We start from the raw sequence: 25,427 nt of genomic DNA, 5'->3' as shown, positions 1-25,427 counted from the left end.
GGTGAAATTTAATTCATTTTATCTATTTAAACTCGAGAAATGCACGATTAAAATGAGTTAACATTGAAGGCGTAAAAAAATCGTTGGCTGCCGCTAGCAAATTCGTAGACCAAACAGCAGCCTTGACCTTGCGATCAAAAACTAAGATTGAATGAAACGGAACGAACCGAAACAAAACTGACATAAGTAAAAAGGAAATTAAAAGGACATTAAAACAACTGTTATTTTTATTTATAAATGCATGGAAAAGTAATTTAGTCAACTTTTAAACAATTTTTATTTTAAATTATTTTTTTTTTTTTTCATTTTATACTTTATAATGACAAATAGTTTAAACAACATTTATTTTCTAGTATTTTTTTTTTAGTTGAAAATGAAAAATAATCGATGTAGAATGAATACAGGTGATACAGCAAAGGATTTCGACGAATTTATTTGTACCCATTCGCTCTCTTCACGTAAATCTATAAAGATAAAAACTAAACAGATTCACCAGAGTCTCATTAGTTCGTTCCGTTTCACTCGATCTTAATTTTTGATCGCAAGGTCAAGGCTACTATTTAGTCAACGAATTTGCTAGTGGCAGCCATATTGATTTTTTACTCATTCAATATTGACACATTTTAGTCGTGCATTTCTCGAGTTTAAATGGATAAAATAAACTTTTTAGTCGAAATGACTCCTTATCATTCAAACACTACCGTGTTTGAATATATAGTTAAGTGGCAGTTTTAGTCGTTTAGAACTGCTTTAAAGCTTCACCGCTCACTCATTTTTTTTTTTTTTACCAAATTTCAAACAATTCTTACTGTTCATAGATCACCTTCTCAGCTATATTGTAAAAAAGAAATTCAATTTTCGTTCAGTAAAACAAAAGTTATGATGAATTTACTGATGTTCAAAATCGTTAAAAAAAAAATGTAATAAGGTGAGCGACGTTTTTTTTTATGACTGGTTTCCATAGCAACCGCGTCGCTTCAGCGGCTACTGTTGCTAATAATTCGCCGTTCTCACGAAAAGAGAAGTAACAAGTGATACACACAGAATGAAAGAATGAAAGGGAGATAATTGGAGGATTTTATTGAAAGTAGACGAGTGCCGTACATTGTTATTACATGTTATGTTTATGGGGGCAAAAAAATAATACTGAAATTAAACAAAGAACAAGTGAATTTAGTGGAAGCCTGGAAAAATCATGGATTACAATAGAAAAATGCGAGCATCATTATATTATTACGCTTATCGCTCCGTCCGTTATCATGCTGTGCATCCCTAAAAAAGGAAAATGGAATATTCCAAAAAGTGGAATATTCCAAATAAACCTTGTCACCCTTGAAAAGGAAATTGAAATATTTAAAAAAAAAATTGGTGTCGCTGTTGAGGCAAAGCTAATAAAAATTATTTGTCTTTCTAAGATCAAAGCGTAGTATCTGTTCTTCAGGTGCTACATTTCAATTTCTTCTCTCTCAGTGGAAGAGAAATCCTTTACGACTAAGACAATTTTTCTCCACGTTAAAAAAACGACCCTGGTGTCTAAATCTGTCCTGTGGGGAGGCATTGTGAATAGGTACTATGTTTAATGTAACAAAGTTTTAATATTAATAAAAGTAACTGGAAAAAGTTATTTCTGATTTAATTACGAAATGCCCTGAAAATGTTACGCCTGATTAATCATAAAATGCCCTGGAAAATCTCCGTTCTGATTTTCTTTTTTGTTTGTTTGTTTACTTGCCTCCCCACAAGGGCGGAATTGGACATGAGGTCGGTTAAAAATTTAGTGGGAAACCAGCTCTCCAAAAGGGTCTCTCTGGTCAATAACAAAAATAAGAATTGTATCAGTAATGAAGGATTTCTCCTCCATTAATCAAGACCAAAAAATAGGGTGATTTAAGTCACTGGAATGCTGAAACTGATAGTACACTCAGACATTCATGTTGAAGCAATGGTTACCTAACTACTAACCGTGTTAATGTTTTTATGTATTACTTTCGAAAAGCTGCTGAAACAGTTTATGGTTTAAACATTACTTTATTTCAAGTATATTTTAAGCAGTGGGTTACGGGATATGAAGTCAGTCCCGGAAATTACTCAAACCGTTTACGATTTAAACATTACTTTATTTCATGTATATTTTTAACAGTGGGGTGGGGGATATTAAATCAGTTCCGAAAATGGGTGAACCCATTCACGCATTACACATTGCATTATTTAATGTATATTTTTAACATTGGGGTGGGAAATATGAAGTCGGTTCCGGAAAAGGCTGCAACCATTTACGTCTTTGACATTACTTTATTTAATGTATATTTTTAACAGTAGGATGGGAGATAAGAAGTCGGTCCCGGAAATGGCTGAAAAAGTTTACGATTTATACATTACTTTATTTCATGTATATTTTCAACAGTGGGGTGGGGATTACAAGCCAGTTCTAGAAATGACTGAAAAAGTTTACTATTTAGACATTACATTATTTCATGTATATTTTTGGCAGTGGATTGGGGAAATAAAGTCTGTCCCGGAAATGGCTGAAACAGTTTACTATTTAGACATTACATTATTTTATGTATATTTTTAGCAGTGGGTTGGGGGATATAAAGTCAGTCCCGGAAATGGCTGAAATAGTTTACGATTAAAACATTACTTTATTTAATGTATATTTTCAACAGTGGGGTGGCGGACATGAAGTCAGTCCAGGGATTGAATGAGATGTGCAAATATATACTATCAGAAAGCGTCGGTCAGTATTGAATTAGGTAGGTGGAAAACATATAGTAGCAAAATACCCAGAATCGCCCGGGATCGAATAAGATAGGTGAACGATATATATTAGCAGAATATGCGGCGTTACCCAGGATTGGATAAGATAGGTGAAACATATATACTATGAGAATACCCAGAATTTATTTATTTGTTTGTAATGAAATAATCAGTGCAGGCAATATATCGAAGTTATTATTTAAGTAAGGGGGAGCGACATAGTGTGTTAAAGTTATGAAAATTGTCGAAATTAGTAACATATCCAAGAATTATGAAAAATGATGAAATGTGAGTTACTTGATTGGTGTGTTTGTAATGATATAATAAGCTCAGACAATATATCAAATATATTATATAAGTAGGAGGGAGAGGCATAATGTGGGTTTTTAATTATAAAAATTATTGTTGAAATTAGTAACATATCCAGAATTATGAACAAAGATTAAATGTGAGTTAATCGAGTGTGTGTTTATAATAAAATAATCAGCCCAGGAAATATATCAAAGTAATTATGTAAGTAAGAGAGGGCGATAAGGATGGTTTAAATTATGAAAAATAATTGTCAAAATTAGTAACATATCCAAGAATTATGAAAAATGATAATGTTATTTAATGCACTAGTGTGTTTGCAATGAAATAACCAGACCAGACAATATATCAATGTTATTATTTTAGTAAGTGGGACGATGGATGTGGGTTAAAATGATGAAAAATGATTGTCGACATAAGTAACATATCCAAGAATTATGAAAAATGATGAAATGTGAGTTAATTGATTGGTGTGTTTGAAATGAAATAATCATCCCAGATAATATATCAAAGCTATTATGTTTGTAGTGGGTGGTTGATAATGTGGGTTAAAAATATTAAAAATAATTGTCGAAATGTGTAACATATCAAAGAATTAAGAAAAATAATGAAGTGTGAGTTAATTGATAGTTATGTTTTTATGAAATAATCAGCCCAGAAAATATATCAAAGTATTTTTTTAGTAAGAGAGAGTGACGAGGATGGTTTAAATTATAAAAAATTATTGTCGAAATTAGTAAGATATCCAATAATTACGAAAAATGATAAAATGTGATTTAATTGATTGGTGTGTTTATAATAAAATAATCAGCCTAGACAATATACCAAAGTTATTATATAAGTAAAGGGGAAGAAGATAAGGAGGGCTTAAATTATGAAAAATTATTGTCGAAATTAACAAGATATCGAAGAATTACGAAAAAATGATGAAATATTAGTTAATTGATTGGTGTGTTTGTAAGGAAATAATCAGCCTAGACAATATATCAAAGTTATTATTTAGTAAAGAGGGAAGGGCGAAAATGTGGGTTAAAATTATGAAAAATGATTGTCGAAATAAGTAACATATCCAAGAATTATGAAAAATGATTAAATGTGATTTCATGCATTAGCGTGTTTTTAATAAAATAAGAAGCCCAAAAAATATTTCAAAGTTATTATTTTATTAAGACAGGGCGATAATATGGGTATAAATTATGAAAAATGATTGTCGAAATTAGTAACATACCCAAGAATTATGAAAAATTATGAAATGGAGGTTAATTGACTAGTGTGTGTGTAATGAAATAATCAGCCCAACAAATGTATCAAAGTTATTATTTTAGTAAGGTTGGGCAACAACGTTGGTTTAAATTATAAAAAAATATTGTCGAAATTAGTAACATATTCAAGAATTACGAAAAATGATGAAATGTGAGTTGATTGATGTGTGTGTTTGTAATGAAATAATCAGCCTAGAAAATATATCAAAGTTATTATTTTAGTAAGGTGTGCGATATGGTGAGTTTAAATGATGAAAAATTATTGTCAAAATTAATACTATATCCAAGAATTATTAAAAATAAAAATGATTAAATTTGTGAGTTAATTAATAGTTCTGTTTTTTATAAAATAATCAGCCGATACAATATATCAAATTTACTATTTTAGTAAAGGGAGAGGCGATAATGTGGGTTGAAATTATGCAAAATTATTGTTGAACATAGTAACATATTCAATAATTATGAAAAATGATAAATTGTGAGTTTATTGGCCGGTGTGTTTGTAATGAAATAATCATCCCATGAAATATATCAAAGTTATTATTTTAGTAAGGGGGCGATACAGTTTTAATAAAAAAAACTAGAATATGAGTGTGCCTTCATTCATGCTGAACAGAACGCTCACTGCATGCCCAGCAACAATATATATATATTGCATAGGGAAAATGCTGCTGTGGAATTTCCACAGGTCCCGCTAGTGAAAAGTAATATGGTTAAGCTTAAACATGGAAAAGTAAAGACTAGTTGTTAAAACTAGAAAAGAAAAAGACAAGATATTTTAGTAAAAAATAAAATAAATTTATAAACTTAAAATATTGCAGCATTAAGATATTTTCTAAAATTAAATTTATAACCTTATATAATCAATTCTTAATGCTGCAATATTTTAAGTTATAAATCTATTATATTTTTTACTTGAATATCTTTTCCTTTTCTTTTCCAGTTTTAACAACTAGTCCTTTACTTTTCCATGTTTAAGCTTAACCATAATACTTTTCATGCTCTATATATGTAAATAAATCATTAATTTGTATGTATGTATATATGTATGTATGTATCATTTTATGTATCTACGTAAAGTTTTATAAGTAGATATAATATTTTACGCATTTTTTCAATATTTCAATAGTGCTAAATATGTGAGTAGAGCTAGGTAGTGAGTTTTTACAATATATATGGCAATTTTTCACGTTTTATCCTCGTGATAACTCGTCAAGCTAATACATTCCATTAGCCTGACAAGTCTTCATGAGGATGAAACATGAAAAATTTTGTGTAGCTTAATGCTATATATTTTTCTATAACTCTCTCTCTTTCTCTCTCTCTCTCTCTCTCTCTCCATATATATATATATATATATATATATATATATATATATATATATATATATATATAATTTGTGTGTGGTGATTCTGAATTTTAGTATATTTTTAGTTGCGCATTTCGAATTTATTGCGATAAAAAGATTTTATTTTGTATTTTTTTCTTATTTTAATAATTATTTCAATAAGATTTACGTTAAAAACACCGACACATTTAAGATGTTATTCATATAGAGAAGAGGTTTTTAAAAAAATGATATAAAAAAAATTGCACATATTTAAAGGTGAAAAGATTTATCTCCCTTTTATTTTTTGAGTCATTATTTAAAATTGCCAACATCGTAACAATATAACAGGATTTTTTTTAATTTTTATTTTAACTGAATCGAAAGACGTTTTGATATTCTAAACAACATGCTAGAGGGAAAAATATGACAAATTGGCTAGATAGAATCAAATATGTCCAATGCCACGCTATTTATATCTGAATTCTAAAATCAGACATATAACTTTTTATATTATATTGTAAAATAATATATATCACGTACAGTAGAACTCCGGGATACGGTGGCCCTGGGATACAGTTTTTTCAGATTACGATGTGGAATACAATGTTTTTCCAGCACCTGGTGACGGTATTTGCCCTGCCTTACGGTGTTATTTATAATGTGTGAGAATTATATACACTACTGTATTTTGTTACTAATTTTTCTTGCCGTATCCCGGGGTTTTACTGTATCCCGGGGTTTTACTGTATAAATATTTTTTGTTCCAATATTTGTTTCAACAGTGCTCAGTACATAAGTAGAGCTTCATAGTAATAAGAACAAACATATATTTATGACAAGTAAACAACACAGAAATGTTCGTGTTTCATTTCTGGAAAGCATCGGGCTAAATGCTTGATCTTAGAATGAAACACAAACATATCTATTATTATACTAAATTTGACTTACTCAACGTTTGTTTCCCTACAACTTTTTCTTATATATTGTAACTAGAAGCGCTACTCAGCATTGTCCAGGAAAAAACTGTAACCATAATGTTCTCAAGATGTATATACATTCTTCTATCCTTCTCTTTTCCCCTCCTCACTTCTCTCTTCTTCACCCAACATATTCCTCTCTCTGGACTGGACACACGCACGCATACAATTTGAGTCAGTGTAAGGAAAATGGCCTCGCCCGTGTAATGCATAAGAGCCTCACTGTTGAATTAGGTTGAAAAATTGCGCCCCCTATCGGTCGTTCAATGAAACTCAACAAAACAAAAACGGCCCCGCCTCGTATAATGCATAAGAGCCTTATATTTTGATACAATCAATGTTTTTACAATTTCATTTTGATAAAATAAATGTTATTTGATGCTTTTGCATTTAACGACCCGTGCTATTTGTTAAATAGTATTTACAAGTTAAATTCAAGTTTTACGATATCATTTTTATTAAATTGTTAGGTGAAAGTACAGAATAGTTATAAAACATCCTTCCCATGTTAAATAATACGTTTCTAAATATTAACGTTATTATTTCAGCGCGGGTCGTTAAATGCAAAAATTCTTGTTATTTTTGTCGCATTTCGCTTGTAAACACTAATTTCACAAATTTCTTTTTTATTAATAATTTTCCATCTCCTCGTTTTTTATAATTTTTGGATATTTTCGCCATGAAAATTACGTAGGTACTATTTATTTTACGTGAAATTCAATATTTCGTTCGCTCGAATAATATAGAAACACCAATTACCTGTTTACCACAAAAAGTGTGGCTTCTTTTCAATTTGGCCTTTTTTTCTTCAACATTTGGCCTTAAGAAAATAATCATACTCTGGCAACTGTGTATCTCGGCCCGTGTCATACATAAGTGCCAAACCCGCTATAACGTACTCTTTTTAAGTCATCATCATCATTTTTTTTTATTTATTTTTTACTACTACTACTACTACTACTACTATTACAACAACAACAACAACAAAAACAACAACAACAAACGTGGTTTAAGTAGAGATCATTTGTTTGGAAGAAATGCCAAAATCATTTCACGCTAAAGAATTTAAGAATTTATGTGACTGAAGTAGCAATTAACGCGGCAATCCGGCAAATTTATTCATTGTTTATTTTTTTTATTTAATAACAAAAATTACCAGCATTACTCGATTTTCTAAAATTTTCAAATTTATTTCTTTTTCATCTGAACAAAATTTCTATAAATTTGATGCATTCTGGTTAGATAAATGGTTTTAAATTTTTGTGAGATGAGGATTGGTTATTAATTTTGATTGTTTGAACCATCGCTCTCATCTTGGTAGTTGTTATCACAATGGAATCTTTTCTGACCCTTAGGTTTTGCTGAAAATTACCTAAAAGCAAGATCATATGAATTATCATTCAAAAACGTAATATTTTACCCTGAGAAAATTGTGGAGCTAGAGCCCCGGAGTGTTTAGGGGTTAAAAAAAAACCCACCCCTTTTGAGGCTAATTTTTATTTTTCTCCAAACTTGTATTGAATGGTATCGAATTCAAATTAATGCAAAACGCGTCTGTCATGAACGAACGGTGCCAGTTGGCTGTTTTACCCTAATGTTTTACATAAGGCCAGGTATTTAAATGGGGAATATAGCCAAAATCAGTCGGGGGACCATATAGTTTTTGGCTTGTTTATTCTGAGAATAATACATTTATTAAAAAAAAAAAAAACTATTTTTCTTCTTTTTTTTTTTTCAGGCCAGAAAATGTTTCTTACAGAAAAAAAATGCTACAATTATTATACAGTCTTTCTGGCGTGGTTACAAGGTAAGTACAGCAATAAAATAACAAACCCAACACACTAATAAAGATGCATTCAGTTTGAAACATATAGCTTGAAAAAAATTTTTTTTTAATTTGAACTCCCTCTACCTTGCTAGAAAATTACTTACACCAAAAAGCATCCCATATTTTTACGAAGCAACAATTCACCCATGCATGAAGTAATTTGGAATGCGTTTGTATAACGATTTTTTTCAATTTTTACCCATTTTTGACTCCTTAAAAACAATTTTAACCGGGTAAAGACCAATAAAAGAAAGGTCCATAAAAATCCAATCATTTGAGATCCCTAGAGCTGCTCTGCAACTTTAAGTTTCGGTGGAGATAGAGTTTGAAAATATGGAGACAGACATATATATATATATATATATATATATATATATATATATATATATATATATATATTAGATTAACTAGCAGGGGCACCCGGCCTTGCCACGACCTTCATAATATATCATTAATATTTCAGAGGACAGATGCCTTGCGCGGTCATAAAATACACTTAAATATATTTTAAATCATGCAGATTTCGTATTTATTATTACAGAGCCAATTATCCATTGAATATTATATTGTACCTAAGATTTTATTCGTTATAATCCATCCTTCGTGTATGATTACTATTTCCTATAAATGACAAAGTTCTCTATGATTCTCTCTTCTCTGATCTCGAGCGCATGGTTCAGTGGGGGAAGACGTGGCTGGTTACCTTTAATGCATCTAAAACCAAACTCTTATCCTTACATCATCAACGCTCTGATCCCCATCTGGCATCAATTGGGATGGATGGCTCTCGTCTGAGAGAGGCCCCGTGTTTTGACAAGCTTCTGGGTTTGACCTTTACTCCTGATCTGAAATGGAACACGTACATCAAGTCTGTTGCCAAGGTCGCTGGAAAGATGGTGGGATCCTTCTACCGCTCCAGAAGATATCTCACTACTGATGCAATTCTCTATCTATATAAAAGCCAAGTACGTCCAAGGATGGAATACTGTTGCCATATCTGGGCAGGAGCTGCTAAAAACAGCCTATCCTGCCTTGACAGAGTACAAAATAGACTTCGTGGCTTAGTGGGGGATGCCCTTTTCCCTACCCTGCAACCTCTCTTCCACAGAAGAGACGTTGCGAGCCTATCCTTGTTTTATCGTTATTTCCATGGCAAGTGCTCGTCTGAACTCCAATCTCTGGTCCCCCCCCCTCGCCAATCTTTCACGAAAAATACCTGTCTAGCCGAATCCACTGTGAAAAATTTCCCCCACTCTTTATCTGTGCCTAAATCAAAACGTGGATTCCATGAACAAAGCTTCTTTCTTAGAACTGCACGCCTGTGGAACTCTGTTCCGTCTGCCTGCTTCCCACCTGACTACAACTTGGATGTGTTCAAGTCCAACGTTAACAAATTCCTAATGAACCGCCCCCTTAAGTAAATACTTCATCAAATCTTCACACTAACGTAATGTACTTGCAATAACCCTTATCCCTGAGTGGCTTCCGGGCCTTGATAAGTGGTGATCAATGTGTAAAAAAAAAAAAAAAAATTTCAATGTTATGCGACCAGTAGTTTAAGAGTTTATTGGTTAAACATTTTCAGACACACATATATACATCTACTGTTTTATTTATATAGATTATTCTTTCTTTTTTTTTTTTTTTTTTCTTGCAGGCTCGGAATCTTTTAAAAGAGTTAAAATACCATAAACAAGTCCTCTGGGCAGTGGCTGTGATTAGAAAATTTTACAGGGGTTGGCAGGTTCGCAGGGAGTATAGGAACAAGTTTCGTGCAATTGCTGGGCCTAAAGTTGTCCTTTTCTTCCAAATGGCTTTGGTAAGTATTGCTTTATTATTTCATCTGACATAACTTCAGATTATAATAATAACAAGTACTAATTTGTCAGATTTTTCTAGTAGTTTGAAAATATATTTATGGCAATTAAGCTACACAGAGGCATCCATGTTTTATTCCTTCGTATTAAGCACTGTTTAAGTAAATTTTTAAAATGCAAACACAATATATTATATCACCTTATAATATTATATGTGTACACACATGAAAAAATATATATAGTAATAATATATAAAATATAACACACACGCGCATATATATATATATATATATATATATATATATATATATATATATATATGGCAGTAAGTTATAAAAATATATATGGCAAGGTTTTTATAACTTACTACTTAGCTCTACCTATGTATTGAGCACTGTTGAAGTAAATACTTAAAGTTTACACATAAAATTATACTTTCGTATATTAATTTATGTGATTAAATGAAGTAGTTATATATATAAAATGTAATTTTCACCCGCTATTTAATTGGCTGTAAATGCTAGGCTCGCTCTTTGTTTGTAAATAAAAAGACAGACAGCCTGAGCACTATAAAAGTTGTGGACGAACGTTTGTTTGAAATAGACATTTGTTGAGGTCATATGCAGGCGCCACTCCCATGGGTTGATGGGTAGAACCTGACTATTAACGCGATGGTTCTATGTCAATCCTTGGTTTTGGAGAGGTGCTAGTCTAGCCGCACTGATGAGTTGTGATACAACGAAACAGTACTGTATGTGGAAAACTACATACATATATATATATATATATATATATATATATATATATATATATATATATATATATAATCATTTACTTGAAACGTACTCAGTTTATGCCAATCCTACTGGATTAAAAAATCTTTCTCCTTTATTATAATGAAAATAAATTTTTTATATAAATTTGAAAATTCCAAAAAATACGGAAATAATTGATATAAGTTAAAATAAATACAGCACGATCATAATCTTCGAAACAAGAAGGAACGGTAGGGTGTCTCGATTATATGTACCACATAAGCTGTCCAAAGTGTTTTTTGTTTCTAAGTTTTTTTTAGGTAAACATCTGATGAGTATGTGACTAAATATGCAGTAAAGACATAATTTTGCAGACTTGTTAGTCACAATACGAAACGCTATTGTAATGGCTACCTTTTAGAAAGTAATAAACGACCAACTGAGAAAACTTGTAACTTGGGAAAAAGAAATATATATATATATATATATATATATATATATATATATATATATATATATATATATATATATATATATATATATATATATACTAGCAGGTTGCTTGATATTGCCTGGCCAACAAAATACGCTTAAATATGATATTTTTATTCATGCAGATTTCATATTATTATAGTGCTAATTTTCTATGGATTATCACTTGGTACCCAATATATATAGTAATGATTTCAAAAGTTGTTTTTTTAAATGACTTCAGTGCCAGCAGCTGTAATCAAAACCAAACTATTCAGCGCTCCAACCGTAGTCATTATTTAGTGTTTTAGCTTCCCTTACCATCTGAGCTATCGCCAGATGAATAAGAGAGGCTACAACTGAAACGAGTTCAAGTTAAAAATAGATATGTACGCATGCTCAGCTATTTCTACAGACTAAAAATCAAATCGATAGTGTTTCCGAGATCCAAATACCCTATATATCAAATTTTGACTTTGTAGAAGAAATATTCCGGGAAGAGTTTGATAGAGACTTTTCACACACAACGCCAACAAAGTCATATATATGAGATAGGTCAGAGATTAAGTGAATTTTCCTGTCAGATATTGCATTGAGGTAATACTTTCAGGACGGTCCTAGCCAAAAAGGTAAGGCTCAGTATATAAAAATAGAGCAATATATAAGTTTAATGATTGAAGTTAAATTCTGTAGATTAAAATATATACAAATATATATTAAGTTAAGAATTTGTTTATTCATAGCTAAACATTTAGCTAATTGCATTCCTCTGATGAAAAATTGAAAATCCATGGGTTAAGGAAATAGATACAATTTCTCTCCATATATTCCCTGTTTTAAACAATAAATTCTTAACTTAAATATATTTGTATATATTTTAATCTACAGAATTTAACTTTAATCATATATTTTATATATATATAGATATATATATAATGTAAATATATATATATATATATATATTTACATTATATATATGTATATTTACATTATATATATATTTACATTATATATATGTATATTTACATTATATATATATATATATTTATATTATATATATATATTTACATTATATATATATATATTTACATTATATATATATTATATATATATTTACATTATATATATATATTATATATATATATATTATATATATATATATATTATATATATATATATTATATATATATATATATTATATATATATATATTATATATATATATATATTATATATATATATTATATATATATATATATATATATATATATATATATATTATATATATATATTATATATATATATATATATATTTACATTATATATATATATATATATTATATATATATATATATATATATATATTTACATTATATATATTATATATATATATATTTACATTATATATATATATATTTACATTATATATATATATATTTGCATTATATATATATATATTTACATTATATATATATATACATTATATATACATATATATTATATATATACATATACATTATATATATACATATATATATGAGAGAAACAGAGAGAGAGATAAAAATATTTCTGTGTGCTAGAATGTTTTCATCTCAAATTCTATGCAATTATGCAGAATGTAGAAACTATGCATAAATAAAATTCAGCGTAATAGTAAAATGAAACCAAGCATCTACTAAGAAACCATAAAAACTAAATAAGTAATTAATTAACTCTCGTTTTTTTTTTTTAAGTAGCATGCAAATTAGTTGGCCTTTATATAGCCACTTGCATATCATTTACTGAGTATATTAAGAAGTTCGTTTTAGTATTTTTTAAATAAAAAAGTAGGCTTTTAATATCAATGTCAGAGAAGAAAAAACTAAACTTTATAGATAGATAGATAGATGTGTGTGTGTGTGTGTGTGTGTGTGTGATTAATATTTGGTCTTTTCTTAAGCATAGCTAAATAAATTCAAGACAATGTATTTCGTTAGGTGTTTCGAAATCTTAGTTGGTAAAGAAGAAAAAATACAAGAATAAACAAAAATTTGATTGTGGACTAATTCTTTCCTTTGCGCATTGGAATGTAGCCAACCAGTATATATGCTCTGAAGCTGGAAATATAACGCCATTGAGCTTGTTATTTGAAAAATTATAAGGGATATTATACCTTCAAAATATATTTTTTATATAAACTCAGGTATATATATATATATATATATATATATATATATATATATATATATATATATATATATATATATAATCAAGACAATAAAGGTTGGATTGATAGCAACAAGTAGTGTATTTTCATTGTTCGTTAAAAAATGTTTCGCGACAATTCGGACAATTTCAAACCTTATATCGTTTGAAAATATTCACAAGAAAGGCCTCTCTCTAGACGTTGATAAAAAACGCTTTTTTAATGAACAATATAGAATCCATTTCCCTTTTAAGAAAAACTATGCGATAAAAGATTTAACTACATTTCTTCCTTCAGTGGTTTTTCCGTTTATATATCTATATATATAAAAATGTAAAGTTGGTTCGTTCTAAAGAAATAAAACCATGTTTATACGTTACCAATTTATTTGAAATTTTCAGACAACCCATTTTTAGAGTCGAGGTATGTTTTTATGTTATTAAAATAAATTTACCTAATTAAAATTAAAATATAAAATAAAATAAATATATTTATTTATCGTTTCTGCGAATCTGTTCTGTTGATAAAACTGAACTTCCGGTTCGATTCATTTCACAGCCACGAATTGACGAAAGGTTTAATTTTCTGTTAACTCGATAAGTAAAAAAAAAAAAAAAAAAACATATTTCATTTGTTTATCTTCCAAATTTTTTAATTTACACATCTTTTCTTTATTATATAAGGACAAAAAAAAAAAAAGTTTGTTGCTTGCTTTTGAGTTTTGTTTTTTTTTTCTATATAAGATTACTCATTCAGAGAGTGATCCGTGCTGAAATAATGTTATTATTTAAAAAGTCATTCTTAACATGGGGAGGTAAGGATGTTTTGTACCTATTCTGTACTTTAACCTTACAATTGAATAAATAAAAAGAAACATATCGTAAAACGTTATTTAAACGTGGAAATATGATTTAAAAAATAGCGCGGCTCTCTGCATTAGCACCATTTTTATTTATTGTTGTTGTTTCACGAATTTTCGGCCAACTATTCCTCTGGCCTTCATGAAAAGAAGTCCTTTTATAAATGTTCAGTAACTTTTTCCTTTTATTATTCTTAAAGAGTAAAACTTTTCTTATTCATGAAAGGAGTTAAGCCTACGTAAATAAATAAATGTTTGTACACGTGACAAATTATCAATAAATGGTTTAGTTACTTTTTAAAAAAATGTTTGTAAAAGTGCGAAAGGCGACGTTGTTGTACAAACATTACTCCCATGCTTAATTTCTATACTTATAGGTTTTTGGAATTTTTTTTCACTGGATTATTATTGATTGCACACTAATTAAACAGATTATTAAAAAAAAAAAAAAATGTAAAAAAGAAATCATTATTTCGACATTTGAAAGTGGTGCTCACTTTTTAGTTACAACGTTCTGATAAATCAGTCACCCATTTTGTAAGCAATAAAAACGCGGTATATCAAAACCATAGAAAGTAAAAATAATGAGTCTCTACCGCATTTGTAAGTCAGAAATATATTTGTTTCTCAAAGAAAAAAAAAGAGAGAGAACAGGACTTTTTTTTATTGTTTTCATGAAAATAAAGTTTCGAGATTTTTAATTATTTTTTTTTTTTTTACTTATTTAGTCAGTTTGTGTGTGTGTGTGTGTGTTTTTTTTATTATTGTTTTTGTGAAAGGTGAGTTTTTTTTCAAAACTTTTGTTTTGTTTCTTTTTAATTTTTTTAAAGTATTATAAATTTCACTAACATGCTGGAGAAATGTTTAATAATTTGGTATTTTTTTAGATTAGGTCCACCTCCACAATTTTCCTTTCAATGACGACATTTATAGGTTTCCGAGTATGCTGAACACGCAAATTGCATTGAAATTTTGCGGAAATAAATAGTTGTATTATGCATTGTATTCTTCGGCGGCCATCTTTTTACATGCACACGCGCCATAAACAAATACACACACGTAAAAAAGATGGCCGCCAAAGATTACAATGCATAATACAACTTTTTATATCTTGATAACTACTTATTTCTGCAAAATTTCGATGCGATTTTCGTATTCAGCATAGTCGAAAACCATTTCAAGTCGTCATTTAAAAGAAAATTGAGGAGGTGGACCTAATCTAAAAATTTACCAATAATTTTTAATCCCGTACGCCTCCCAATACATTGCTTCGTCAACATGCGACCATTTTATATCTCCCGAAGACACTTCCGTATTTAGAAAAAAATAAATAAATAAATAAAAAGTGACCGATTTACCAGAACGTGGTAACTAAAAAGTGAGTATCCCTTTCAAATGTTGAAATGATTTTTTTTTTTTCAATTTTTTTTCATAATCTGGTTAGTGTTCAATCAATAATAATCCAGTGAAAAAATTTCAAAAAACCTATCAGTATAGAAACTCCACCACGTAAGTAAATAAATAAAAAATGTTACGTGCGCATGCGTAGCAGTATCAGAATTTTTGTAGGAATTTTTGACACCCCTAACACGAAACTGCGAATACAATATAAAAATCTCGGAATTTCTCTGTTAAAAGTGGGTTATTTATTTTCTTTATGGATTATACTTCCAAAATAAACTATTACAGTTGTTTTAAAAGTAATAGAAATATTTTTTTTTTAAACAGTAATGAATTTTCCGAACTCAATATTTTTCAATTTTTAAACTCAATATTTTTCAATTTTTAAATTTTAAAAATCTATCAAAATTTTTCTATTGATTCTATTTTTACGATATTTTCAGGGTCAATGTGAAATTTTATGTTCTTTCCAATAAATCGAATATAATATTTTAGACAAACGTTTTTTTTTTTAAATTCACGACCCCCCCATCCCAATTTTTAAGTGTCTATTAAAAAGTAAATACTTAATTTAGTAACCCGAAAGTAAATAATTAATTTACTCACAAATTGAAGAGAAAAGGTCAATACATAATATATTCAAATTTAAAAAAAAAAACAGTGTTCTTTTAGAATTTTACCTGTAAAGTTTGAAGTTTAAAACCTTTTTTTTAAACCACGTTATTTGTTTTTTCTTTTTTTTTTTTTTAATGGAACCTCTTGGTCCTTGCTCCTTTAATTGAAAAAAAAAATTAGGGCTTGAATTGCATTTTTCGAGGAGTTATAAGCTTGGAAAAATGGGGTGGAATTATTCGCTATTTTCACGAAATTTCTGACACTGCTAGCGCATGCGTTAGCCTTGACTAGGGGGGTACTAAGGGAACGACCATTAAATAATTCTGCGGGTCGCCATGGAACTCAACGCCCAAGGAGTATCAAAATAGTTTTCATGATCTGAAGAAATTTTTTTTCCCGAAAAGTGGGTGATCACTTTTCCATCTAAATTTAACTTAAAATGAGCACCCACTTTCTGGGCACCTGAGGAAGGGGCATTTATTTTCGTGTTTATTGGCTTAAAGGTTTTTTTGACAAGGCAGTTTGGTACGCGAATGCATATTTAACAGTTTTCGTTTATGCTCACGCATAGCATAAACAAAGGCTACGTCTGTGAAATGGAAAATAGTCCCAGAGTTCAGGGGTTAATACCATGCAAAAGAAATCAAACAAAAAGACTTTTAAGCCAAGAAACACACAGAAAGAAAAAAAAAAATAGCATCCATTTTTTTTTCTATCGAATTCATTTGCTGTTTTTATTGAAAACTATTTTCCCCCGGATTTTTGATATAATTTTCCATTAAGGGCTGTGCGTCTCACGTTCGTAAATAACAAAATTTTTTTTGTAGATTTTGGTGTGCTAAAAACGAATCTGCAAACCGTTTCCGTCACAAAAAAATAGTTTTTATGATATGAAGAAATTACTTTTTCGAAAAAGTGGCGATCACTTTTCCATGTAAATTTAACTTAAAATGAGCACCCACTTTCTAGCCACCTGAGAGAGGGGGGATTTTTTCCCATGTTTATTGGCTAAACAGCTTTCGTTTATGCTTACGCATAGCGTAAACGAAGGCTACGGCTGTTAAATGGAAAATAGTCCCAGAGTTCAGGGGTTATTACCATGCAAAAGAAATCAAACAAAAAACTTTTTAGCCACGAAACAGAAAAATGCCCCTCTCTCAGGTGGCTAGAAAGTGGGTGCTCATTCTAAGTTAAATTTACATTGAAAAGTGATCACCCACTTTTCGAAAAAGTAATTTCATGAATGTCATGAAAACTTTTTTTTTTTTGCTACGTAAACGGTTTGCAGATTCGTTTTTAGCACACCGAAATCTACAATAAAATATTTCGTTATATATGAACGTGAAACGGGCCTTAAAGTAAAATAATACCGGATTTTTTTGAGCAGATTTGCCATATAGTTGTACAAATATCCTCAAACCAGGTAATCACTAAAAGGGATTTTTAAAAGTCGTCACCTGTATCGAGCAAAAGTTTAAAACCACCGATTATATGCCAGCCTACATCATGGTAACATATATTGAGTAAGTTCCTAACAGTATTTTTAGTTTAAACTCATTTTCCCAAAATTTCCCCAAACTTAACATGTTCGATACAGTCTGCCGCCATTTGTATTTTTCAGATATACCGATAAACATTGAATGTTTTTGAACCGATTATACATTACATAAAAACACTAAAATCTTATCCAGTTAGGTAGAACACTTACTTTTCTTGCCTTTGATAACATTTATTTGTTATATATTTATTTTTTGACAACTTCTTTGTATCTGTGTTTAGTAATATAAACCCTTTTCATTTAATGTAACGTTTAATCGGCTCGAAAAACAGTGTTTATTGGTGTATTTGAAAGCTACAAATGGTGGTGGACACTGTTGATTACTTTAAGTTAGAGAAAGTGAGTTAAAACTAAAAAAACTATACAAAATACTGTCAGAAACCTATCCATTATGCCAGCCTATGTCATGGTAACATATGTTCGGTGAGTTTCAGACACTGTTTTGTATAGTTTTTAGTTTTCAACTTACTTTCCCAAACTTAACGTATTCAACAGAATTCGCGACCATTTCTGTTTTTTGAGCCAATTAAACATTTTACATTACATAAAAACACTAAACAATTATCCAATTAGGTAGAAACGTAAATTACCTTACCTTTGCTTTCATTTATTTGTTTTTGGACGACTTTTTCGAATCTGTGTATAGTAACCCCCCCTCCCCCCACCATCAACCAAATATTAATTACTAAATCACATTTTTTAAAACAACAAAAAAAAAAAAAGCATTTAGCGTTTCAACATTTTTGCTACGTTCGGCTTCATCCACTGATTGTTGGTCAAGTCCAAAACATGAATGATTGACAGAAACTCTCGAGGATCCAGATCAAATTCTGCAAGAGCAACATTTTTTTCAGTTTCGCCTTCTTTTTCACTTTTTGCAGTGGATTGCTGTACTAATATAAGAAACGTGCATTTTCTCTTTTATTAAATTTTTCCATTACACCAAATTGAGCCACTGCAACGCGTGGCAGGGTACAGCTAGTATATATATATATATATATATATATATATATATATATATATATATATATATATATATATATATATATATTTGTATAATATATACAGGAATTTACAAGAGAGTCGGCTGAAGAGAGCCTGAGGCGGACATTAAGAGCAGTCCTCAACTACCGGGCTTGAAACCGTCGGTACCGACTACCGATATAAATGTAAATTCCTGTATATATTATACAAAAAAATATATTGCTCTTATTTCGAGAAAGGTTTTTTCCCTAATAATAGAGCACTGTATGGGATTTCTTTTTCTACAAAAAAGTACAAGTATATATATATATATATATATATATATATATATATATATATATACTACAGTGTGTGTGTGTGTTTCAATATATAATCATAATTGTTTTATACCTTGACTTTGCAGGCCACTGTTATCTTCTCGGCCATTGGGAATTAATTTTAAATGGAAATGAATTTAGATAATTAGGAAGCAGTGTAACTGGGTTGTCATAACCAACATTCATGAGAGTATCATACAAATAGGAAGTTTGGAATGATGCAGGTTTATTCCTTTTTCCGATTTTTTTAATTGGCTATAAAGGTGGGTGCAGGAGGGTTGAGGGCGAATTATAAAGAAAAGAAAGAAAAATATATAAATACACCAAGCCTCAATAGGAAAGAAAAAGAAAAGGAAACAATAACAATTGCTCCTGGCGATAATCGGATGTACCGATAGAAAGCACTTGAGAAAAATATGGCCGAACAACAACTTCTGGTCGCCATTCTATATAATTTGCCTGTCGAAATTAAAAACTACTCGATAAATCGAAAAGATATCCGGAAAGCTCGGAAAAAGGAATAAATCTGTCTTGTTCAATCAGACGTGTCTAAATAATGACTTGCTAACAAAATATACAAATATATTCACCTGTCATCCCTTTTTTTAAAGATGGAATCGCCCGATCGTCGAAGAGAAGATGCAAGCAAGATCCACAGAGTTTTTATAATTATATAGATAAATTTAGTTTTCGTCAACTTATTTGACCTTTTTCTGTTCACGTTTTCCAGAGAAAGAAATTTCTTTTAAGTCTGCGAGGCCGTCTACCCTCTATGTCGCCGATATCTGAAGAATGGCCCAAATGTTCAAATATGTTCAAGCCCACATCTGAGGAACTTAGAAAAATTTTCCACCGTTGGCGGGTAAGATTGAAACCTTTTCCACCTCTGATGTAATTCATTTCCGATGGGTCAGTTTTTTGTCTGTTTATTTCCCATTCTTTATTTTTCATTTTAAAATGTCCCTCTTTTTTTTTCTGTTTTTTTTTAAATTTATTTTTTGTTGTTATTTGTCATTTCTTTGTTGTTTTTTATTTCAAAGATTATTACTAATAATTTTCTCTTAAAAAAATATTACTCTACTAGCAGGACCTGTGGAAATTCTACGAAATGAGTAATATATTTTGATAAAGTTATTTTTCTGGACAGAGCAAAAAATAATTTTTTTGGTAGAAAAACTAATAACACACGGAAGATATAAATTTATTAACACTTCTATGAAATAGTTTGCATTGTATTTTAAATATAGAACTGACCAAATAAGATGAATTAATAAGTACTAATAAATACTCAGAAAATACTATTGTGCTACATAGTTCAATACAAATAATAAAATCACATTGTTAGAGACAATCTTAAATTTACTCCTTAAGCACAGTACCTCTTGGCAGTCAATGCTCTACTTTTTATTGGCCTGTTTCTTTCGAATGTCGAAATTACTGCAAGTTTCTTCCTTACAACATTACAACAATGATCATATTATTGTTATGGTGTTCGAAAACGAGGTTACATCAAAGGGGGGTTACTCTCATATTCTTGTCCAGGGTTGCCTGATTGGCTTTTTTAACGTCAAATTTCACGAATTTGATCTTTTTGGAAGCAGTTTGGCCTTCAAAAGTTTTATTTGGTCTTTTCAAAGCATAACGTATTGACTAAGGAAAACACAAGCAGAATATATTTAGATGGAGTATACATAGATTACACTATCCAAAAATGTGTTTTTTTCTTTTTTCCTGCTCTTTTAAAATTTGTTCGTTTTCTCTTATTCTTTTCTTTCCTCTTTCTCTCTATTTTCTTTTCACATTTTTATGTCTTTTAATTTTCTTCTTTTTTTTTTGTTTTCGTATTTTTTGTATTTTTCTTTTTTCGGCTTTTTTCTTTTTTTATAGTTTTCTTTTTTGAGTTTTTTCTTTTATCGATTTTTTCTTTTTTTGTATTTTTTATATTTTTCTTTTTTGTTTTTCTTTTTCGTATTTTTCTTTTTTTTTCAATATTTTTCTTTTTTGATATTTTTCTTTTTTCAACTTTTTTTCTTTTTTTGATTTTCTTTTTCGATATTTTCTTTTTTTACGATTTTTTCTTTTTCAATTTTTTCTTCTATTTTTCTTTTTTCTTTTGTTTCGCCTTTTCATTTTGTTTCTATTTTTCATGTTTTTTTATTAATTTTCTCTTTTTTTCTCTAATTTCTTCATTTTTTTGTTTTTATTTATGCTTACTTACGTTATTATAATTGGGAAAGTCACTAAATTAGAATGTTAGTGGACTATGAGAAAAAGGTAAATTTTTACGACGTGCTCCAGCGTAATATAAACACCCCAACTTCCCATGTTAAGAACGGCTTTTGGAATAAACACTCCCAACCTCGAAAGCCGTTCTTAGCATAGAGAGATTAGGGGTTATTCCAAAATCTGTTCTTAACATGGAGTGGTTGGGGGTGTTTATACTACGCTGGGGCAATTCGTAAAAAAATACCAGTAAGCATTAAAATGCTTTCTTTTTTTTTTTTTTTTTTTTAAGTTTTGATTACATGGTAATCATTTCTGGTTAAAATCTATTGAGAAATACACATTTTGTATTAAGAAATACACACTAGATAAATATCAACAAGTTATCCAATATGGCCGTATCATTTGGACTATGTTGGGTAACTATGCTGATGTTTACATATTTAAAGTGTGTATAAGGTTGGTGCAAAAATAATGTCGTTTTTTGACGTTCAACTACATATAAAAACGACATTATTTTTGCACCAATCTAATATTTCTCAATACAAAATGTGTATTTCTCATTAGATTTTAACTCGAAATGATTCCCCATGTAGTAATATTTTTTTCCTCACAATCTATTCACGCCGTAATTTAGTAGACTGCCTTATCATTATAGTTGTACTCTGAACATTGTGGATCAATAAAGGAATATAAATCGCATATACAACACGTATGAATGTGCAGCAGACATAAATATTATATAGAATAGAAAGCAAAATTTCATTCTATCATTTAAAACAACTGGCGCTCTTGCACTTTAAGGAAACAAAAGCACGAGGAAGAAAATGGGACATAAGTCGTATTACACTGGTTGAAAGAATGCCATTTGATTGGATAGCGAAATATTGACGTCATTTTATAAAATGGAATATTGAAATTGACAATATTAGAAAACAGAATTTTCTTTAAATAAATGATTTTTTTAAATTTAAAATAAAGTAAAATAGTTCACTATAAACAGGCGATCGAATTGTGTTACTTAAATATGACTTTAACTGTTTAAAAATTATTTTACAATAATTCTTTTTTATATTATTAAATACTTTTTTTTTTACATAGGCATCACCACATTATCAAGGCCAAGAGGCCACTCAAGGATAAGGGTTAAAGAGTGTACAGTAGAAATTGGACAATATAGTAATCATTAGTAATGAAAATTTGGTAAATTTGATAACTTATATGGAACGGCTCATCAAGAACTTATTTACGTTAGACTTGAAGACAACCATATTGTAGTCAGCTGGAAAGCAGGAAAACGGAAGACAATTCCACAGGCGTGCAGTTCTAAGAAAGAAGCTTTGTTCATGGAATCTACGTTTAGGTTTAGGCACAGATAAAGAGTGGGAGGAATTATTGATAGTGTTTACAGCTAGACGAGTGTTTCTTGTGAAAGTTTGGCGAGGGGGGACAATAGATTGAAGCTCAGTCGAACACTTTCCATGAAAATAATGATACATCAGAGACAAACTCGCAACATCTCTTCTGTGAGATAGAGGTTGCAAGGAAGAGAAAAGGACATCTCCTACGAGGCTACTTACTAATTAAATTCTTTTACAATAATTATTTTTTATATTATTAAATACTTACTAATTAAATTCTTTTACAATAATTATTTTTTTATATTATTAAATACTTACTAATTAAATTCTTTTACAATAATTATTTTTTATACTAATAGTTATTAAATACTTATTAATTAAATTCTTTTACAATAATTTGAATTTTTAAATTCTATCAATATTTTATAGTAATGACGTCAATATTTCACTATCCAATCAAATGGCATTCTTTTAACCGGTGCAATACGACTTATGTCCCATTTTCTTCCTCATACTTTTGTTTCCTTAATGTGCAAGAGGGCCAAACAACTTTATTAAATTATCTTCGTTAACACATGAATAAAAAAGGAGTGGAAGAAAGAGTACGCCAGTCCAGTCCTGACCTCGAAAATCAGACCGACAGAAATTAAGCCATTTCTGTGACCTTTTAGCTGTCGAACTTATGCAAATGTTCTGGGTAACCCTCTGAGGTTTACCGTCTCAGGCCTTGCCCTCCCTCCAGCTTTCGGGAAGAGCAAGTTTATCGCTTGTTGTCTGAGGCGCCCTCACCAGGGAATGCTAATTGGCTACACAAATTTATTTTTGCAGGGCCAGAGCACTCTTTCTCTTGGGGTACTAGCCCATATTCCCGCTTTCCGACCTTGTGTCACACCCCCTTGCCGTGGGAGAGAGAGGTAAATACCGTGTTAGTAATTGTATGAAGACAAAAAGTTAGAAGGTTTTGTCTGTAAAGAAGAGAAAAGATTTTATATATGAGATACCTTCAATAAATTTCCAGACATTTTTTTTTTTTTTGTGTGCAGGCATTTAAAATTGTTGTAGACTCTCTAAAATTCAGTATGTTATTGCTATACATCTTATGTGATTACTGATTATACGATTCCAGGTTCAAATGAACAGCTACAACAGGAATTGGAATACACCCTACTAAAGCCTGATTGACACAGCTGGTGAATTTCAAGTATGCAATCTGAACATGAGGACACTTTACAAGAACGACATGCAATAAATTTCAGTTTTAAACTTGGAAAAAATATCACAGAAACGTATGGAATACTTCAGACTGCTTTTGGACCATCTTGCATGAATAGAGCATCAGTTTGTCAGAGACATAAGAGATTGAAGGAAGGCAAGCAGGGAGTCTGTGAGGGAAGATGAGAGGTGTGGGAGAAGTAAGGAAGTCAGAACATCAGAGTTGATTGGCCAAATAAAGAATTTCATGGATAAGGTTTGTCGTGTGTCTATAGAGACAATAAGTGCACAGTTTGATGTCAGTGTGTGAACTGTACACACAATTATTCACGAGGAACTGAAGAATGTGGAAGATTCGCATTTCCACCAGGACAATGCACCAATTCACAGCTCCATTCTTTGACCAAGAGTTGCATCAATACAGTTCCTCACCCTCCTTATTGTCCAGACCTAGCTCCCTGTGACTTTTAGTTATTCCCTAAGCTCAAGAAAAACCTTAGAGGCTGTCGTTTTGAGACAATTGGGGAGATGAAAGAGGCTGTTACGAGGGTCATTGACATGCACACACAAGAGGACTCCCATGGAGCCTTCCAAAAGTTGTCTGAACGGTACGACAAGTGTATTGCAGCTGGAGGAGATTACTTCCAAGAGAACTAGAGTTTGATGCGTGTATTTTCAATAAAAGTGGCCATATGAAAAAAGTCTGGAAACTTATTTAAGGCATCTCGTATCAGGAATGTGTACTGATTTTTTTGGCATTCGTTTTTGTTTTTTTTACTTAGGAATCACCACTTATCAAGGCCTGGAGGCTACTCGAAGATAAGGGTTAATGAATGTAAGGTGGTAGTGTAGTAATCATTAATGATGTAAATTAAGTAGAATTTGATTACTTATGGGGACGGCTCAACAAGAACTTGTTTACATTGGATTTGAAGGCTACCATGGTGTATTTTAACTGGGAAGCAGACCAGCGGAACAGTGTTTAACAGGCGGGCAGTTCTGGGAAAGAAACTTTGTTCATGATATTTGCATTTAGATTCAGGCACAGATAGAGAGTGGGGGAAATTATATATAGTGGTTGTAGCTAGTTGGGTGTTTTTGTGAACGTTTGCCAAGGAGGGACTAGATTGGAGTCCATTCTAGCACTTACCATGAAAATAACGATAGAGTAGCAAAGATCACTGGAATAATGGTTGGATTACTCTAC

General features: G+C 30.3%; 1 protein-coding gene across 1 annotated transcript in view; it reads left to right on the top strand.

Annotated features, from left to right (window-relative positions):
* Positions 1 to 25,427, top strand: part of LOC145259956 (unconventional myosin-Ia-like) — a 1,146,131-nt gene that overhangs the window by 1,092,153 nt on the left and 28,551 nt on the right. The window contains exons 24-26 of the mRNA XM_080117933.1: positions 8,374 to 8,442; positions 10,121 to 10,282; positions 20,155 to 20,286. Coding sequence (XP_079974059.1) covers positions 8,374 to 8,442; positions 10,121 to 10,282; positions 20,155 to 20,286 — 363 coding nt within the window. The remainder of the gene's footprint in view (positions 1 to 8,373; positions 8,443 to 10,120; positions 10,283 to 20,154; positions 20,287 to 25,427) is intronic.

This window comes from Euprymna scolopes, chromosome 35, assembly GCF_053919585.1.
Source record: "Euprymna scolopes isolate OS-2025 chromosome 35, ASM5391958v1, whole genome shotgun sequence".
Lineage (NCBI taxonomy): Eukaryota > Metazoa > Mollusca > Cephalopoda > Sepiida > Sepiolidae > Euprymna > Euprymna scolopes.
This window is presented reverse-complemented; position numbering and strand designations above follow the sequence as displayed.